General features: G+C 39.1%; 1 protein-coding gene across 1 annotated transcript in view; it reads right to left on the bottom strand.

Moving 5' to 3' along the window:
- Positions 1 to 12,267: 12,267 nt before the first annotated feature.
- UBL3 (ubiquitin like 3) overlaps positions 12,268 to 21,352 on the bottom strand; it is a 63,321-nt gene continuing 54,236 nt past the window's right edge. The window contains exons 2-5 of the mRNA XM_032403261.1: positions 21,163 to 21,271; positions 16,559 to 16,645; positions 12,769 to 12,846; positions 12,268 to 12,471 (exon numbers count right to left, since the gene is read on the bottom strand). Coding sequence (XP_032259152.1) covers positions 12,419 to 12,471; positions 12,769 to 12,846; positions 16,559 to 16,645; positions 21,163 to 21,271 — 327 coding nt within the window. The 3' untranslated portion in view covers positions 12,268 to 12,418. The remainder of the gene's footprint in view (positions 12,472 to 12,768; positions 12,847 to 16,558; positions 16,646 to 21,162; positions 21,272 to 21,352) is intronic.

Here is a 21,352-nt window from a genome sequence, read left to right as displayed (position 1 = left end):
GAACATTTTCATCTATTAGAGAAAGGAGTCGATCAGTGATTCTCTGAAACTGATACATAAAGTTACAGAAATAAACAATAATGCAGCCTCTTCTTTCTTTCTCCTCCCTAATTGCTTTCTTTAATCCTACAGGGATCTTTGGGAAATAGCCCTCTTGTGCTGAAAAACTTTTATGTGACCTTAGTAATTCTTCCAGCTTCACTTCAGTTTATTTTGTCAAATGCAACTAAAATTAAGTACCTTAAAAATTAAAGACAGCTTCTATGATACGATCCCAAGTGTGTAAAAGTGATTTTGCTCATTAACCGTCTCCACCAACTATATAAATATAAAATACTCAGATCATGTTCTTATTTATGAGTGATGGGCTTGAGGTCATCTCTGCATTAGGACTGTTTGAATTCTTCATAATAAAGCATTTTTGTTTGTTTTTAAAATCTTTAAATTTGAGTGTAGTTGACATATAACGGTACTTTCGGGTGTAAACATAGTGACTGGACAAGTCTGTGCATTCTGCCGTGCTCCCCACAAGCGGGGCTCCCATCTGCCACCAGACAACGCTGTTGTAACGCCCGTGACTGCATGCACTGTGCAGTGCCTTTCGTCCCCGGGACTGATTCACTCCATAACTGGAAGCCTCTACCTCCCACTCCCCTTCACCCATTTTGCCCATCCCTCCTCCCCTCTGGCAACCATCGGTTTGTTCTCTGTATTTATGGGTCTGAGATCTGATATTAAGCATTTTTTTAAAAACAAAAACAATAATTTATAATTTATTACAATAGAAAGGCTGGCGGGAGTTAGGCCAAGATGATGACTGGAGTTCATTCTGGGTGATGTGAATGTGGATGATCCTTAATTGTGCAACCATCTTCATGAAAAGCCCAAAGTCCTTGGGAGGGCTTCCCAGGTCCCTCATGTCACACTCCCTGCAGACCTTTGCACCCTCCACTTTCTTCATTCCTCCATCAGAGTCATGCATTCCCTGCTCGAGGCATATTGAGCCACTCATCATTTCCCGGCCAGGTGGCCCACTCTCGTGGCCTCTTCATTTTTGTTTGCTCTGCTTGCGGCCCCCTTCTGCCCTCCCTTTCGGACACTCCACCATGCTCCTTTTCCTAGATTATGCTTACTCCTCTTTTTGAAAATCCTTTGTTACTATTTTTTATTGTGGTAAAATATACATGAACATGAAATTTTTCTTTTTAACTATTTTTAAGTGTGATATTAAGGGGCATTCACACCATTGTGCCACCATCACCACCTTCACTTGCCAGGACTCTTTTCATCTCCCCAAATTGAATTTCTGTCCCCACCAAGCACTAACTCCCCGTTCCTCCCTCCACTCAACCCCTGGCAACCTTTATTCTACTTTTTATCTCCACGTATTTGCCTATTCAAGGTCCTTCGTGTAAGTGGAATCATGCAGTATTTGTCCTTCTGTGTCTGCTTACTTCACTGGGAATGGAGCCTTCTAGGCTCATCCATGCTGTAGCACGGATGTCAGAATGTCCTTCCTTTTCAAGGCTGAATAGTATTCCATTGAATGGAAATACCACCTTTTGCTTTTCCGTTCATCTGTTGATGGACATCCGGATAGTTTCCACCTTTGGGGTACTGTGAATAATGCTGAACACTGAACTCTGATGTACAAATCCTACTCATTTAATGATTCTACTTGGACATTATCTTCTCCCAGAAGTCATCCCTGATTTCCCTATTTGGGAATGGTAAATAGGGAATTTACCATTGTGTTCTTGTGATATCTTGTGCATATACCCTCATACCTCTCAGGTTGTGCCATAATTGCGGACATATAAGTTCTGCTTGTCATCTTCCTCCACTAGACTATTGGCTTCTTTAGAGCAGGAATCATTCCATTTCACTCAGGATCCCTGGTGGCTCACCTAATGCTTAGGACACAGGCAACACTCAGTTATATATAGAAAAGGGATTTATTGGCCAGGGTTGCAGCATGTACTAGGAACACAGCTGGACCACTGATGTCAGAGAACATAAGAATCCCAGACTTTCGAATATGCAGACCTAGCAGAGTTCAGAACTGCTAGAGAAAGGGGAAAACAAAAATAAAAAACTAAACATAAAAGAAACAGTGAGATAGGAATCTCTGAAGATGTCATATCCCTGGGAGCTATTATGGTAGCAGCCCCACACCCACATTGCTGAGTCTTCAACATTTTTAAGAATTATCAGTTGCATAGTATGTTGGAGTTCTCCAGAGACACAACCTATAGGATGTATGTACATGTAGAAACAGGGATTTATTATAAGGAACTGATTCATGCAATTAGGGAGGCTGGCAAGTCCTAAGATCTGCAGTTGGCAAGCTGGAGACCCAGAGAAGCTGATGGTATAGTTCCAGTCCAAAAGCCAGCAGATTCGAAACCCAGAAAGTACTGTTTCAGTTGTAGTCTGAAGGCAGGAAAACAGCTCATGTCCTAGTTTGAAGGCCATCAGGCAGGAAGAATTCTCTCTCACTCTGGGGAGCTTTTTGTTCTATTCGGGCCTTCAACTGATTGGATCAGGCTCACCCATATCACAGACAGCAATCTGTTTGACTCAGTCTACTGATCTAAATGTTAATCTTATCCAAAACCATCCTCACAGAAATACCCAGCATAACATCTGGTTACCGCATAGTCCAGTCAAGTCGACACATAAAATTAGCCATCATACACAGCTTCCCAAGTCATACACGTGCCCAATTTTCTGATCCAACATGGGGGTGAGACAGGGAAATAACATTAGAAGAATGTGTTTGTCCTTTAAACACACATACAAGAATCTTCACGGCCTCGTTATTCGTAAACAAGAAGCAACCCAAATGTGCACCAACAGTAGAATGGATTTTTAACTGCAGTATGTTCGTACAACACAGATGCTCTGCGTCCTGCTGCCAGGAGCTAGCGATGGGGAAATGATCTGGAAAGAAAACACGTATGAACCAGGCTCCGTACAGGAGGCTCGGCTCCTTACGTTCCATGGCTTTCCTTTCCTCTCACTTTTCTCCAGTTTTGCTTAACTCAATTTTAGAATATGATGTTCTCAAAATAAGATTTCAAGGCAATAATAGCACTCAGGGCCATTTGTTTCCTATTTTTAGATATGCTTTCCTAGGCAGCTGTGCTCATGGGTCCCGGCCCCTAAGTGTGATGGGTGACCTGAGTACACAGCCCCGAGCGCAGACTGAGGACCTCTGAGCAGCTCTCTCCACCTCCAGAGGGCAGAGGTCTTTCCCTGCAGTGAGGTTGAGGACTACAAGGAAAAGACGAGCAGATACTCTTGCCTGATGGCACGAGATTCACAGCTGGGGTGGGAGAATGGCCCCTCAGGGGCAAGGGGGACAGGGAGACGGGAGTAAAAAGACTCCAAAGTCTCTCGAGAGGCTGCACAAGTAGCCTGGACCCTTTAATAATATCAATGTCCTGAAAGACAAAAACCACAGGGGATTCCCCTGCGAGAAAGAAGACTAAAGTGATGTGACAAATGAGATATGTGATACTCGAGTGGACCCTAGATTGGGGCGGGGGGCAGCTTAAAGGGTGTTATTGGGACAATTGTGGAAATTTCAATATTGGCTGTATTATAAGTAATATACTTTAAATCAGTTAAATTTCCTGAATATGAAAGGAATTTCCTGAATATTTCTTAGAAAATAGGTGCTACAGGATTTCGGGGTAAAGAGACACGAGATCTGCACTTCCAAAGGACTCAGGACTCACCCCCAAATCTTTGTTTCTTTGTATTCCATGTACCTATTTCTCTCTATGGTTATATAGAGAGAAAGCCCATGTGGCAAAACGGTAACAAATGATGGTTATGTTGACGAAGGATATATGGGTTTTCACTGACCGTTTTTGCAACTTTTCTGTAGGTTTGGAATTTTTCAAATACCAAATTGGGGAAATTTTTAAAATTTGCATTCTTCATATAGTCAAGCATTTGACATTTTCTTACTCATTTCTTTATTCTTTATTTTTATCTATTTATGTATTTTTTGAGAGAGAGAGGGGCAGAAGGAGAGGGAGAGAGAGAGAATCTCAAGCAGACTCCAAGCACAGCATGGAGCCTGACGAGGGGCTCAACCCCAGAACCCCAAGATCATAACCTGAGCTGAAATCAAGAGTTGGACGCTTAACCAACTGAGCCACCCAGGTGCCCCCTCTTAGGAATTTCTTGTATTGGTTTATGTGTCGAAATGTTTGAAATTGCCTACATGTCCATAATTAGGTGACTGGGTGAGGTGCAGGAAGCTCAGAGGTGGCCTCTATATCCCTAGTGCCCTGTGTGTGTGTGTTTCCTGGTGCGAGGTCCGTGTGTGTTAAATATTTCTTAGTTTTTATGGAGGTCTAACTTATATCCGGAAATTACATACAGTCAAGTACATAAACCTTAAGTGAATAGCGTGATTAATTTTTACCTGTGTATGCGTGCCCTTGTAACCATTTCAAGATACAGAACGTTTTCAGCACCGCTGAAGACCCCCTCATTCTCTCTCCTAGTTAATAGCACCCCTTCCCAGCAAAGGGTGACATTATTCGGGCTCTGTCACCATAGACTAACTTTGCCTGTTTGTGAACTTTATTTAAATGAGCTCATACAGTATGTATTCCTTCATGTCTGGCTTCTTCCTTTAATAATGTTGCATGCAGCATAACAGTGGTTTGTTGTTTTATGCTGCTTAGTGATATTCCCTTGTAGGAATATTCCGTAATTTGAAAATCCATTCTACTGTTGATGGACACTTGGGTTGCTTCTTGTTTATGAATAAAGTGGCTATAAAGATTCTTGTACATGTATTTTATGGACAAACACATTCTTTTCTGTTGGGTATTTATCCAGGGGTAGAATTTCTAGGTCACAAGATGGTCATATTTTTAGCTTTGGTAGCTACTACAAAACAGTTTTGTACAACAGTTGTTCTAAATTACATTCTCACCAAGAATATATGAGCATTGCTTCAAAACCTTGCCAACACTTGGTACTGTCATTCCTTTTAATTTTAGCCATTCTGGTGAGGGTGTAGTGCTATTCCATTGTAATTTTAACATTATACATTAAATGCATACATGAAAATGATATGCCTATAAAATGGAGTATTATTACATAGCTACCAACAAATGTGTTTTCAAAGAAGATTTAATATTCTGGGGATATACTTATGTTAAAGAAGAAAAATAATATATAAACTTGGTACATAGTCTGTTGTTTTTATTTTAATAAACTGTACATACTAAGGAGGACTAGAAGAAATTCACCAAGATACTCTAGTAGTTGGCTCTGGATGATTGGATTGGTTTCTTTTTCCTCATACTTTTCTGTAGTCATGAGATGTTCTACAATGAGCAAATACTAATTTTAGAAACAAAAGAGAACAACAAAGAATATTTTCAAGAATAGTCTCTGCTTCAGAAAGTGAACCTCGATGTTCAAAAAATAAACTACACTTCTCTGGGCCTGCTCTGTCACCTGTCACATGAGCCCACATCAGGACCCTAGAATGGTGCTTGTCACCAAGCGAGCACTCAGTCAATGGCCACTTTCAAAAACACAGTACTTCTAGGACTGCAGGGGAGGTAGTACCCTCAAGGGAAGGTTCGAAAATGAAAGAGAACTTCCAGGTTGTAGCAATATGGCAGATTTCTGCTGGATCCTGACAGGGTTTCTGGAATGAGGAGAGGAAATAGGGCACACGGGGATTGGGGATCGCGGTGAGGACACCGAGAGGGCTGTCTGGGCCTCCTTGTGGGGGTGAGCATGTGCGAGGGTCAGCAGGAGGGAGGGGGTCTGTGGCCCCCCTCCACTCCTGACAACAGGACAGGAGCGGCCGAGCCTGTGTTCCCTAGAATCGGGAAACGTGAGTGGTCTGGGTTCTGGGGGCTTGAGCCCACGGGAGCTGGCACCTGATTCCTGCCTCCACCAGCTCACTGGGCTTCCAATCCCACTCGAACTGTACTTACTCCCAGCCCTCCACTGCGCTCCCTTGTATTCTTGCTATTTAAGTGGTCCTGTTTTGGGTCACCGGCAGAAATTCAGGCGACTCCTCCAAGCCACAAGTGTGCAGCCTTGATTTGGCTGACGTGAGAGGCCCAGGCATCGATATTAAAAATACATATATATAAAAAATTCCCTCGGTGATTCTAAGGTGCAGCCAGGGTTGACAACCAGTGGTGTATCCCTGCTTTGTTCTTTTTTTTTTTCTCGAACACAGCAAACACGTACTTTTTATTTTCTGTCAACTCCAGCTCTTTCCAGGCCTTTCTGACACGATGTGCAGGGGTGTTGGGACACTTACTATCCCCATCTTTGATTTATATGTCCAAACTCTCATTTTCTGCTTGTGCCTTTTAAAAAATTACGATTGGGGAGCTGGCCTGGGGCCATGATGGTGTTTTTAGAGGTCCCGGTTTTCCTTCACCATCAGGATAATTTGCGACTAGTCAGAGATTTATTTCTGAGAGATGTGAACACAGAATCATCAAGTTTCTTTCTCATCTTTTTGCAAGCTAATTTCATAAAGTTGGAGTATGGGTTGTAGCATTCCCTTCTATGTATCATCAGGGATGTCTTTGAGTGGAAGTGGGGCAAAACCCCAATAAATGTATGAGATGGCCTCTCAAGTCTAGAGCGTGGGCTCCACACTGGGCAAACCCCGCAGCTCTGCCATGTCCTCAAGGGCCCGGTGTTTTTCTCTCTTTCTGCTCTGCGACCTCAGGGTGCCGGCTTTGCCCTCCAGGCCACAGTGGCTTTAGTCAGGACATCCAGACAGAATGATGTCCAGAGGCAAAAGTCTCTTGTAAGGTCACCTTGAGCGTGAGAACTTTCCCCAGAAACTCCATCAGCAGAGTTCCCTTTAAGTTTCATTTGCCGGGATTGGTCCCATGCCCGCTCCCGAACCCATCACACCAAAGGGAATGGGGCTTTTTAAGCCCTGGTAATGGGCGAAAGGCACACTTGCCTGAGCCACACTGCGGGGGAGGGGGTGGAGGGGAGGGGCAAATAGCGTAACAACATCCGAGCCCAGCAAGAGGGGAGTGTGCTGGAGAAGCACTGCACTGCCTGCCTTCCCTACTTTGGTCATCACAGAAATCTACGAGGGCACGGCTATGTGATGGCATTATCGGCAAGGCAAGAGCCAACAGAGTGTCTTAGCGAGTAAGAACTCCAGGGAGGTCCTGCTCCATGGGCACAGTAGCCAGCTGGCCTCGGTGGTTCGAGGCAGAATCAGAAATCGGTTGCCCGAATCTGAAGTATTGGCCCTTATTTTTGTCTCTGCCCCCCATCATCAGACACTCCTCACCCCCTTCACCGCTCACGTCTGTGAAGTTCCACGTATGTGTCTTCTTGACATAGTGCTGCTTCCCACCCTTACTAGACCTACCTCTTTTGGACAATGTCTATGTGTACTTTTACCTCTGGGTCAACAAATCCCATTGCAAATTTTGACAGAGTTATGTCCTTGTGTTAATATGTCCAGTCCTGTGCTTACTGTCCAAGCTCTGGAGCCTGGCATCCCTAGCTGAAGCCATGTCTCATCGGTGAATTACTGGGTCCTCTACATTTCCTCTAATGTAAGGCTTATTTTTAAGATCTCCCCACTTCTTGTCGTTTTAGAAGTCTCTGAACATAGAATCGTCCATGTCTTTTCTGACATTTTTGTAAGCTATTTTTGTAAAGTTTAGAGTACATGTTGATGCCTAGCACTTAATTTTTGACAAAGACTTTTAACAGTTTTGCCAGTTTGTCATAGAAGTTTTGGGACAAAACAGTGCTCTAAATATTTTAAAATAATGCTTATGAGCCTGCAAAATAGGTATGATTCTTATTCTATATATGAAAAAATTGAAGCCCACATATATGAAAAAATTGAAGCCCACAGATTAAATAACTTGTTCAAAGTAACCAGCTTGAAGCCAGGCCGGACTCCAAAGTCCAGATATTCTCATGGTATTCTGAAATCTGAGGACTGAATATCCGTCAAATGGACTGTTAAAATGATCAGAGTTTAAAAGGTGCCTCCGAGAAATGTGAGGGGAAAGTGGCAAATTAGTGGTAGTCATTAAGCGATGTCCCCAGAGGACACTGAGATGCGGGGAGGGGGGGTGGTGGGGGTGGGGGCTGAGACAGCCAGGCTCCAGATTGCTGGGAAAATTATCAGACAACTGAGAACTGAATAACCACCCCCGCTCCACACTGTATTGTTATATGGAATGTCTGGACAGTCTAAAAGCAGCACCAGTTGGAACCTTAAGGTTCCAGGACCACTTAGGGTCAGTCACTCCTCCCCTCCAGATTCTGTCCCCTCCTTGTGTTATTTGAATAAAGTTTCTCTTAATACACTGTAGACTTCTCTCACACCAAAATATGACTCAAGAAATGTAAAAAATAAAAATGAGATAATGAATAATGTTTGAACACGCAATAACCATACTTTACACCCAGGTAGATTCTCACGACTCGAAAACAAATCACTTCAAAGCTACTTTAAGAAACGTGTGTGTGTTTACCTCTCACTGGCTGCATCATAGGAGAGACTGACACTCCCTTTGCTCCGCTGTTGATTGCCTAGGTCTGCGCTGTATTCTTTTTTTTTTTTTAAAGATTTTATTTCAGACAGAGAGAGAGAGAGAGAGAGAGAGAGCACGGGTGGGGGAGGGGGAGAGGGAGACGCAGGCTCCTGGCTGAGCAGGGAACCCGACGTGGTGCTCGATCCCAGGACCCCGGGACCATGCCCTGAGCCGAAGGCAGACACCCAACTGACTGAGCCACCCAGGCGCCCCTATTCTGTATTTCTTTAAAGTTGTGATTTTGAAAAAGAGGCCGAACATACAAAATAATATTAAAGGATGAACATTTGACATCATTGTCAAAGACCACCAAATAAGTGAAAGTTTTTCATGTTCTAGTGCTGGTTTAAACTTGACTCTCCAAGGATTACATGTTTCTCACTTAATTTTGCTGGTGAGCTCTTCCGGAAGCCATGCCCACCCCCCCCCAAGTCTGTAAATGAGCTTCATGGGTGTTACAGTCTTGGGAAGAAAGCGCACCAGAAGGCTGGGGGAGAGGGGGCACAGTGGTCACCTGCTGCCATAGCCAAGAAGCCCACTGCCCCCAGGCCAGGGAGACCATGCTTAGACAGCAGCCAGAGGCCTGCAGTTCTCTTCCAGCCATAATTCTAGGTTATGTACTCTTCTCTCAAGCCCTCCTCCCACCCACTTAGTGTTCAGCTAACAAGCGACTGTATTACAAAATGGTAATGGAAAAAACCTGAAGACATGCCCGTGACAATGACCAGTAAGGATGGTGTGAAGGCATGCTAAATTGTGATTGATCATTTCTCTTTGATTTTGTTAAAATGAAAGAATAAAGGCTGGTGCAGTGTGATTTTACTGGAAAATGTAATAAAATAAATTAAAGGGAATAAAAGAGAAAAGCAGTAGAGACAAAGAACAGGGAAATACACCAAAATTACAAATAGAAGTCATTTAAAAGAAGAAAATATCCTACAGCAGATGAAGAAAGTTTTAATTTCTTTTCACATTAAACATTGTTTACCACAATCAGCTAACAGAAATTACTGCAACATTGGTCAAGATGACATAAAACTAAGGATAAATGTTTGTTATGAGAAAACCTCATTTAATGTGACTGGCGATGTTAGATACCCTATTTTTCATGACAGGATTTAAGATACAACCTATCTTGAACAGAAAGCAAATAATTCAGATCAAGGAGACATGCTGAGATTTTAATAAAGAAGAAAAGTTTTGCCTTGTCCAGAACACTTAACAAAGTCTAGGATAATTTAGGTAAAAAAGGTGAATTAGACACCAAGCGCTGGGCAGGATCACAGGCCCACAAGTCAGGCTTTATTTACATTACCAGATCTATGCAGCCTTTACCTCTCGGTAAGTGAGCTGTTATTTTTGGCAGAGGGATCTTCAATAGTAGCCTTGGATATGATTAATCATATTTTAACCTCAGGCAGTCCAAGGAACTATTTTCAAAGGGATAGTTGAGTATTTTCATGGATATACTATTAAGGCATCTCAATTTTTGGTGTTTTCAGTATATAATTTTACTGCTTTTTTTTTTCCACTTTGCACAACAATGTTATCAGGAATTAAGTGACACAATTCCTTCTCTACTAATGAACCGGTTTATCCATTTTGCAAACTTTAAATTGAGGTCTTGTAAAAGTTTAGGAAATTTATAACATGGGAACACACAGAAAAATATATTGAAAACCAACAGAGAATTATTTTTTAAACAATCATAAAAATTCAATCATAATTAACTGATAGTCTAACTTTGGAAAGACAGAAGAGTAATTAGAATTAAAATAGGTATTAAAAATAATTACCAGTAGTTTGTTTTACAAAAGAAGAACAGAGCCATAAATGGCTTAATTGCCCAATTAAGTAACTATCAGATTCCTCTTTAGTCAACACTAGGAATTCACATTTGAGCTAGTCAACAAAGCATATAAATATTTAGCATCTGAATACAACATTTTAGTGATGACAGAGACTGCATAATGCTGTCCAGTGTTGCTCTGGGCACAAATTAACCAGGTTAAATATCAAAGATACACGGTGAATACTCTGAAACCAACAATAGAATATTAAACAAATTTCTTAAAGATTCAGAAACAAAAGTAGAAAACAAATTTTAACATGGATGAGACGGTGCTTAAACAATAATCGACTTAATCAAGACCTTTAAAATTACCACTGAAATGCACTATGATATTTTTTAGTTTACAGAAAGAATAAGTACAGGTTGCAGAAAGAAAATCTTTAGTGCTATTTACATTCGGTTTAAAACTCTGCTCTATACAAATTTAATTCTGATCAGTATGAACAATATTTTCGTAGATCTACTGCATATAAAGCCTCTTCATCAAAGCATTGACAATGAACAAAATAACCTGATTACCTTTAGACAAAGCTGACCATCTGAAACCATTTACACTGAATGTTTTTAAGGGCCACGGACACTTACTATTTAAGTACAGAACATAATGTCAGCCTGCAACTTCATTTTTATAAAGGCTAAAGTTATTTATATGGAATACTGTTCTATATACTACACGCCAATCTATATTTAAGTTCTATAGTTAGGTATTTTATAAGTTTTTTATTAAATATATTCTACACATATTTGTAATTTCATCCAGGAAGAATTTCTTCCCAGTGAAAAAATATAAAATCTTTAATATTTTTACAGGTTTAGATGAAACTAGCTCATGCTTTAGTGCTGTGCAAATTATTTTAGCATATCAATTTTTAAATTATTGGTACAAAACAAAAGAATGGCATCCTTATTCATGTAGTATGCCTTAAAAGTCAACTTTTGATTTTAATACAATTGCAAGCACTAATACCAAATGCAAACTACATAAAGAAACAAAGAGAATGGATTTAAAATTTAAATGGAGAATTATTTAAATTTTAAGAATTCATCTGAACTCTAATGAATGAGTGTGACACTGGACACAGTTACAGATGAGCAATAATTATGGAAAAATTCAATTTGCTGATCTTCAAATACATAAAACTGATGAGTAAATGAGGTTTTCTATTATCTCTGCACGGCAATGCAAGTCTACGAGTATGGAGTTGACCCTCCCACGTTAAGGCTAGGAAGCGCGCCCGCACCCCTGTTGTGCTGTGTGGACAAGCACTCGGTGACCGCGTGACTGAGGGGTGCGTGTGTGAAAGGAAAAGAAATTTGTTTCATCAGCTCTCCGCTGAGTGCTTTAAACAACAGGCACATTTTGTTTTCTCGTTTGTTGCAGTGAAAATAGTCACACTCGGTTTTGTATTCTGTGCCAGGGCAGCCCCCATGGCTGACTCTGATAGAATTCACCCAACATTTCAGTTTCTTTTCCATTTTTCCCTCTCCAGTTGGCCCACTAATTAACTTCATTAATTGCTGGGTGTTTTCCAGTGTGGAATATTGTATTTCTGAGCATTTCTAGTGCCATAAACCATGCTGTAAATTCTGCTGATGAAGAAAATAATGTCAATCTTTTTTAGTGCAAACTATATTTGGAACATTTGATTTGTTAGTTCTGGTGATGAAAATTTCTGTGGTAGCAGAATGGCTTCCGCTAGGAAAGAGAACTCTGCCCCCGGAGATTGACAGCATTCAAAAACCAATATATTTTAAAACTGCTCAACTTAAAGACACTAGAAATAAAAAAATCGTAGTGAAAAATGTTCTTGGTTCTTTTTACTCTGATGCGAGAAGATGACAGTGTTCATGAGATTATTCAGTTCCGTGGATTTACAGGCAGGCTCTTCCTAAGGGTTTCTGAAGCAATGCTGGGTCTCTTCTGTCCCAGCAGCATGAAAGACAAAGACCACATCACAGCACACCTGGCAGACAGTGTTTACAGGATTACACAACAATTACTCTCTCCAGTCTTTTCGCGATTCCTCTGACCTGGAGAAAATGCAGAAAAGCCTGGTTTATAAAAATCCTCAAATGGGGAGGGTGGCATCCAAACATTATAAGAATTTTTTTTTAATGTTTGCAATTTTTTTAATTAAAAAGCTATAATTATAATTATAGCCTGTTTTAATCACAGCCCGTTTCCAGGATGTCTGGTTATTTGCTTAACAAGCTCTGTTCATAAACAATGAAAACTTCCTTTCCCTCAGAAGGTCCAAAAACACAGAACCGTTTTTGAGTGCCTGTCTCCGTGGCTTGAGTGAGAAGCCTCTGCAGGCTGTGGCTTACCTTGAGAATTGGGCTCTGGCAATGTCTCTCTGGCCACCAAATGCATCACCGTTGTTTTGCCAAAAGGAAGTTTTAATGCTATGGGAAAAGCAGAAGATAGTCTGTTAAATATATACTGACCTACTGAAATCACTAATCAGAATTGAAACCATTTAAAGAATTGATTGCTTTTTGTAGGACCTCCTCAACAGACTGAATTTCTGACCAGTTAGAGATCTCTTACAAAATGAAATTAGGTTAATATTATCACAGAAACAAGTCAGGAAATTATTCTGCCCAGCTATGGCCCTTAGTCTGACACCAATAACCATACTGTTGAAGGAAGGGGACAAGAGAAAATAGATAATTAATTAACATTGGAGATAACCTTCAGAGGAGAAAAGGAACTAAAAAAAGTTTTTGAGAATACCTTTTCTAGATTAGGGAAAAGTTTAGATTAAGAGATATTTGTTTCTGAATCTAATTATCAGTCTAATATGCAGTCACCTAATAAAATTACTGCATTGAACAGGCCACTATAATGTAGAAAAAGAACAAACAACAAACTTAATTTTAAATATTTATTCTCAACCCTATATTATTCAATGAAAAAATAATTTTCTTTAAAAGGTTACTTTAAGAGAATCACTATCTTGGCATTATTAATAATTACTGTTTTCTAATCAGGTCTTAATTTAAAAGGCTTTTCTCATTCATAATAAAAAATTTTATTATGAAATATTTCAGACGTAGAATGATACAACACACACCATGTATCCATGAATCACTTAAGCAAATATAGACATTAAGTTTCATGGTGAATCTGTTATTCTGTGTATAAAATTAGAAGCAGCCAGTATATCTAACTTATAAAGTTATTTCCATAGTTGAGATTTAGTGCCGACATCCAGAACTACTTTCTCTTCACTAACTACAAACTTAAGGCAGGCTTAAGATCATTACTTAGCAAGTATGATCCTCCTGCTACCTGCTTTTTAAATCTTGCCCCATAGGATGATGGTTAACATGTAGTCCTAAATATCTTCAATATTATTCATATTTCATGTAATCAAGGTGAGTTTCCATCTTACTTAAAGTTGGCCAGCCATTATTTGTTCTATTCTCTTAACTTCTCAAGTTCAAATGAAGTATGATGGCCCGTAAATACATGCTCTGATGAAATAAGAGGAGGGCTTTTTCTGGATAATCTCCTAGGGCTGATTTAACATTAAAATGCAAATAAAACTTTGTATTATAAAATTTTTCATTAAATGTACTGGGAAAGACTGACTGAACTTAAGGTTGCATATCACTCTCCTATCATCTCCTGGACTCCAGTAAGCCGGATCCGGGTTGAAAATCACATCTCCACTACTTGCCAATATGAGATGAGGCATGAGCGAGTCATTTACCTGCTCCCCCGGCCTCAGTTTCCTCTACCCAAATAGAGACAGGAATTCTATCACCTGCCCTTTACAGCTGTATTGACTAAATGAAACAATCCAAGGAAAGTGCTTAGTCCAGGGCTTGGCACAAAGAAAACATGCAGTAAATATTACCCTCATCATCATCACCATCATTTTGAGAAAGCAAGGAAGATAGATCTCAGAAAACAGGTAAGTGAATGGAGCTGTACATTTAGAGAAGTGTGGACAGGCCTGGAAAGCTGCTGAGTGGCTTACCATTTGAAGCTAGCGATTATTATTTTCTTTCTCCATTTGAATTTTAACTGGAAATAGGAGATATGGATGCTAACAGTATCAAAGAAGGGAAAAGAAGAAGGATACAAGAATTTAAAAGGCTTTCTCTTTCCTTCACTGTGGAGGCTTCTGCTTTCTATGATGACTCTGTACAATATCTAGAACAGTTTTCTTTTAAAGATTTTATTTATTCATTTGAGAGAGAGAGAGAAACAGCAAGAGAGAGTAGGAGTTGGGGGGGAGGGGCAGAGGGAGAAGGGGAGAAGCAGACTTCCTGCTGAGCAGGGACCCCTACGCTGGGCTGGATCCCAGAACCCTGGGATCATGACCTGAGCAGAAGGCAGATGCTTTACCGACTGAGCCACCCAGGCGCCCCCAGAACAGGAGTTTTCAACCTCACATAAAAATCACCCAGGATTTCAATTCAGTAGTGGACGGGGAGATGGGGAAAAAGGGAGGGGAAAAGAAAAGGGGAAGGGGAGGGAGGGAGGAAGAAACAGAAGGAGGGAGAGAGGGAAGGAGGGAGACAGTGAAAGCTCTCCTCCAACTAGCCAGCACGCAGAAATCTGCATTTCAAAATAAGTACCCCAGTTGATTCCTGATTGAATGCCAGTCTCCACCACATTTTGGGAAAGAATGAACTGCAATGTATTGAGTGTCAAACTTGTAACTGATCTTCTTTATCCTTAGTAAGACTGTTATCACACCTGTTCTTTAGTAGACTGAAATTCTATGGAACTAAAAAGTTAGATCTTAAAAAAAGGGGATTCAGGGCTACGTTTTAAGAAACTTGGTAACAAAAAAATTAAACCTGAAACTTAACTGGAACCACAAAATCGTAAGAGTGGCAAAGAATGCCCAGGTCTCCTGGTTTAACTAAACATCCACAAAATGACTGAACCCCACCCATGGCTGTACCTACTGCTTGTATGTAACCAATAAAAAGGATTTCACTCTTTTTCCTCAGTGGTCTATTCTTTCTTTAGGCAGCTTGACATGCTCAAATAAATTCTTTCTTGTATTGAATAGTAATCTGTCTGCTTTTAATTCCCAGCTGTTGGTCCTAAGTCTAACAGAGCAAGTCTCAAGCCATGCAAAGCTAGCCTGCGCCTTTCTCCATACTAGCCATTCAAGTATTTGAAGATAGTTTACCATGACCCTGTGTACTGTCTCCTTTATTATTCACATTCAAGAACACAGGGAAACTAAAGAAAAATTGTGACCAAAAAACCACATAGTTGAATGTTATTCAACCTTTATCAAACACCCAGATATATTGATCAATTTTGTTGTTAGGTTTAGAGAAAAAAGACTATATTTAAACAAAAATATTAAAGTAGATCACTTAATTTTAAGCCTACAAATATCTAATTATCAGAATATATTTGAAATGCAGGTACTAAAAACAAAACAAACCCTGCTGATGGTAGAGAAGGTACCCCATAAGGGGGCACTATTGAGCTACATTTCTCCAATCACATATAAAGAGCAGTGATACCAAAGAAGTGTTTGTTCTAAGTGCTGTGAATATATAATTTAACCCTCTTAACCTAGGAGGTAGGCACTATTGTTAGCCCATTTTATCACAGAGGAAAATTAAGTAACTTCCCCAAGATTATACAGCAGGAAGCAGCGGAGCCAGGATACAACTAGGATAACTGGGTTCTAAATCTGCTCTTTTAATCCTCACACTACAAGGTCTCTCTAACATAACATTTACCTTCGTTCTTGCACGATGGGCAATTATAAGAGTCAAACTGAAAACCAATTATCATAAACTTCGCCTACTCTGTGTGTCTGGCTTTAACTTAAAAATATTACATCGAATTTATATTATCAAGAAGTACAATAAAATTACATTTACAAAATAATAGGTATGGATTCCTACATCTAATGAGATAGAGTTTATTTCATAAGGGAGTAAACACTTATCACAGTGCTAAAATGAAATTTAACAGAATGCAAAATGTAAAGAAGTTGAGTTACCAAAACAGGCAGAATTCATGAGTTTGAAATAATTTTTGTAAAATCAGCCAACAGCATTGAAACAAACAAATGAATGCCGCTGTCATGAGACAGACATTAAATCCCATTACAAAGGTGACTATTACCTCCTAATGTGACATTTCCATGCAGAAATCGCCCTTGATAAATAAGTCGTAGAATATTTGGACTGCTGACCTGCTCTTCTTCCCAGTCTGAAAAGAAGCAGTGAACTTGTTAGGTGTATTTCAAGACAGAATTAAGGTATTACTGCATTGTTTATAGTCCTGAAGTTTAAAGATTAAGATGAATGAGTTGGGAAAAATCTACTAGGTAAAGAAAAATGTCATTTGAAAATTAATTACTATTACCAGCAATTAACAGAGAATATTATAATGTTCCAATATTTGTACCTGCTAAAATATATATTTGAAGCTAGAGACAATAAGTTTAACAAAGATTTTGATATACTGATACAGAGAATAACAAAAAAATTATACCTCAATAAAACTGGAGAACACAAATTTTAAAAATAACAAAAAAATTAACAATGTTTACTTTTGGATAACACTGATTTATACTTTGTCTTCTGAAGCCAAATGATAAACATTATAGAAGACACAACTTTAAGTTCACTTTACCCAAAATATTCAGAAGAAGAAACTTGAAAATAACATATATTAGAAGGTACTACACAAATGTGATAGGAAAGTACATAAAGAAAATAAAAAAACTGGTGAGTAGGATGGGTAGCAGAATATTTCATTTTGTGTACAACTTATGTTATAGTGAAATATGGAATACTATTCTGTTAAAATAATGATTTAAGGACACTGATAATGTGATAGGGTACAGGGTTAGTGATTTCACTAGCTGGTAGATACAATCATTTAAGCTCTGATTGTGACAAAGATTTAAGAATTCCATTATCGGGGCGCCTGGGTGGCTCAGTCGTTAAGTGTCTGCCTTCGGCTCAGGTCATGATCCCAGGGTCCTGGGATCGAGCCCCGCATCGGGCTCCCTGCTCCGTGGGAAGCCTGCTTCTCCCTCTCCCACTCCCCCTGCTTGTGTTCCCTCTCTCGCTGTGTCTCTCTCTGTCAAATAAATAAATAAAATCTTAAAAAAAAAAAAAAAAAGAATTCCATTATCATCTTTCTCAAGAATTCTTGTATGATATGTTTATTTCCTAAAGAAGCTCCTATTATCAGGAGCTAACTGTCAATACAAGGATGAGTTTAAAATATCCTAAAGAGAAGTGACAGAAAAGAGGTAAGTAGAGCACTTTTCCTTCTGAGTGTTCAAAATGATGAATATGAATTTGATAAAAGCGTGCCTCCCACTGACTCAGCACAAGAGAAATGGGACAAGAGAAATGAAACGGAGTCCTCTCTTCTCTAGCCCCCTGGTGCTTTTTCTGCAGGTCCTTCCTCCCCCACTTGCGTGCGCCTCTGTTGCCTTCTGACACTAGTGCTCCCAGGTCCCTCTTCTTCTAGAAAAAAGATCAACTAAACCTCTAACACTTTAGTATGGATTACTATGAATTCATTGCTCCCAAAATTATTGTTTTTTAAATTTTTTATTGTTATGTTAATCACCATACATTACATCATTAGTTTTGATGTAGTGTTCCATGATTCACTGTTTGTGCATAACACCCAATGCTCCATGCAGAACGTGCCCTCCTCAATACCCATCACCAAGCTAACCCATCCCCCCACCCCCCTCCCCTCTAGAACCCTCAGTTTGTGATCGCTGCGACATCTGTCACCCCATTGATCGCCAGGGTTGATTCGGCTGACCTGGCTGGCTAGGCGGGTGTCCCCTTCCTCCTTCACCACTCCATGTGCGTCCCTCCCGAAGCTGTGCGCTCCGTCGAAGAGGACGACCTTCCCCGATAGAGGAGGACCGTTCTTCGGTCAAGGGTATACGAGTAGCTGCGCTCCCCTGCTAGAACCTCCAAACAAGCTCTCAAGGTCCAAAATTACTGGTTAATAGACTATTTCTGGTCAAGATGGAAGTGTCCATACATATAAAGACAAATGACAGTGTCTAATTCACTGGAAAAAAAAATATTCTAAAAATCTTTAAGTATTGTTTTGAGATGCAAAAACTTGAAGCTACATACTTCATTATTTTATACAGAGTATTGTGATTTCCATGTACTTCATTGGGTTTAATATGCTATCTACCTTTCCAAACTCTCAAGAGGATCTGAAATTTAGAGAGACCTATAGAAGAACAATGCTTTAAAGAGGAATTTCAGCAACTAGTAACATATATTTAGTGGATATTTTTTTGGACCTCTGAGCTGGTAAGAGCTATTCCACCTATTAACTATATATTCCACTAAACTGCCTAAGAGTAGACCAAGAAAAACTCTTTCCAAAAATATACTGCACCAAGTGTTTTCTTCTACCGATTTAATATTTACTATACTTTCATTATTAGCACCAACAAATATTTACATTTGCTGACCTATTATGAGATAAAATGTAGATTGTTAATTTAAATATTTTAGATAAAATAAAAAATTTATTTTTATTCCCTGCATTGTCTAAAATTGCTGGGTAGAAGTGGCAAACTTAGGAAAGGCTGGGCTCAAAAATTTATGTGTGAAAATAAGTAACGTGGGATAGATACAGTCAATTTCCAGTGCTGGTAGAGGGCTGGTCCCTTCATTTGGGGCACCAGTATGGCCAACACCTGCACTCGAGTCCCACCTTCGGTTACTATTTATCAGGATTTTTAAGGAATTAAAAGTAATTTTCATATCTAAATCAAACAATTATGAAGGTAAAAGTTTTTCCTTTTTTACAAGTTATAATGCTGCCCCCCAAAAATAAATTTTTGAGAGGAACTGCCCTTTTTTGTGTTGTGTAATCTTTTCTACAATACCATACATGTCAAAACTGATCTTTACCCTCTCCTCCCCAAATCACAAAAGTAATTTTCTAGATCGTATTTAGTACAACATCACTATTAGGTATTTAAAAAATGCTTTTCCTACTGATGGGTACTGTCATGCCTGGCTTATGAGGATAATCCCATATTCTAAGAGCCCCAAGTTTAGTCTATTTTAGCTTTTTCTGAAGGAATTTTCTGAAATTCCTTCTTACCTCCAACCTTTCGCTTTAGTCCCTCCCTGATTTAGGAACTAACATTGACTAGTCCCTTAATTATCAATGGAAGAAAGATCCAGTCATTTGAAAGTATTTGTCCAAATCAGTGTTTCTTAAATGCATGTCTATGAATCCTGAGCTCATGAACAACAGAGCCATGTTCTTAGGTTCTGAAAGTCCTACTCAAGAATTTTTAAATCATATTTTCATTTTAATGATAATCTGGAAGAGATTATCTAGATAATTCAAATAATCACCTTATAACCAAGTACAGTCTTGGGATTTATTGCCCACATATGCAGTTTATGATTGTACTGGCACCAAGCAGTACTTCTTTAATTGTCAAGAGGCTAATAAGAAAAGAACAGTGGTTGACTAAATACATAAACAATGCATTCTTGCTAAGTGAAGGCTAAATGACAATTGGGTACACTGTGTGAATGAAGGTTTTGTGGTGAATCTGCAGATAACTGGGTCCTCATATAGCAAGCAGGAGCACAGGCATGCCAAACTCAACAGTACTACATTCATGGTGCAAGCAGTGAGTTGGTTTAAGCAAAAATGTATCATCTGGCACATTAATGTTGTTAATTTGAACATTACTGGTTTTAGAGTTATATTTCCATTTTCTTTTTAGATCTGTTTTATGGTTGTGTATGAGTTAATAAGGATAAAGCATCTTAGTTGGGTTTCATGTTTCTATCTTTAAAAAAAAAAACATTGTAATAAAAATAATTTAAGTCAGCACTAGGGAATCTACAAGAATTTTCTTCCTCTAAAGGAGTTCCATATATTACTTAAGGCTGAGAAACACTGATCTGATTGATTCATTTTGAATACACTGTGTTCTTTGGTGAAATGAGTCTTGTCCTTTAAAAGTCCAAATTGCTTTGGCTAGTAAAATTATGTTAAATCAGCTGAAACATTCATATTACTATAATACATGCCCTAAAAAGAAAGTTCGAAGGAAAAACACAAGCCAAAGACTCACTTTAGGATGGCAAGACAAAGTCTTACTACATGGAAAAGAATCAGACAAAGGAAGGAATACCACTCCCCCACTCCCTCAAATTTTGTTTGTCATGTATACTGGCTTGAAAATGCAATGCATAAATGGGTTTTATACCTTCTTGCTCTTGTAGTTCAGAGGACACATGAAGTGACATGAATTAGAAATTAACTTTGTGTCAAACTCAATTTTAAATAGGTTATAGATAGGAGAGACTAATGAGAATGTATTTTAATTTGTTAAAAATAGTTTTTCTTTCCTTTTACTTTGTGTTTGTTATAAACAGATTTACTAATAGGAAAGTTGTGTGCATGTGTTAGCTACTTTGTGTTTTTCTTTTAAAAAATAATTTTCATTTACATTAAAACGGTTCTAAGGCAAAAACAGATTTTGCATACTGGCTCCTTCCCTATTTTGCAATGAGGTAGCTGAAGAACAAAATCCAGGGACAGATATAGTGTTCCTTCCCCTTTAACTCTGAAGACTAATCTCTCAATTATTTGTTTTTCTCTTAAATCTTTATAACATTTTCAAAATGTTTGTGAAACAAGGTAGGGTATAAAGAATTAACATTATTCATTCTCAAGAGAAAAACACCACTCACCCATTGGCCAATTGTCATACACATGCTTTGCAATGTCAGAAGCAGAATCATTAGGAGAAAACAGGAACTCTTTTGTTTTCCCGCTTACCAAGATGAGGCGCAAATTTATCTGAAAGAAGACAAGGATTCTTTTAATATAAATCTTGAAATTTTGAAAGTAAAAAAATTACTCCTAGGCTTTTCATTTCAA

The sequence above is a fragment of the Phoca vitulina genome, unplaced genomic scaffold, assembly GCF_004348235.1.
Source record: "Phoca vitulina isolate PV1807 unplaced genomic scaffold, GSC_HSeal_1.0 scaffold5, whole genome shotgun sequence".
Taxonomy (NCBI): Eukaryota; Metazoa; Chordata; class Mammalia; order Carnivora; family Phocidae; genus Phoca; species Phoca vitulina.
Note: the sequence above shows the minus strand (reverse complement) of the source record. Positions and strands in the feature narration are given on the sequence as shown.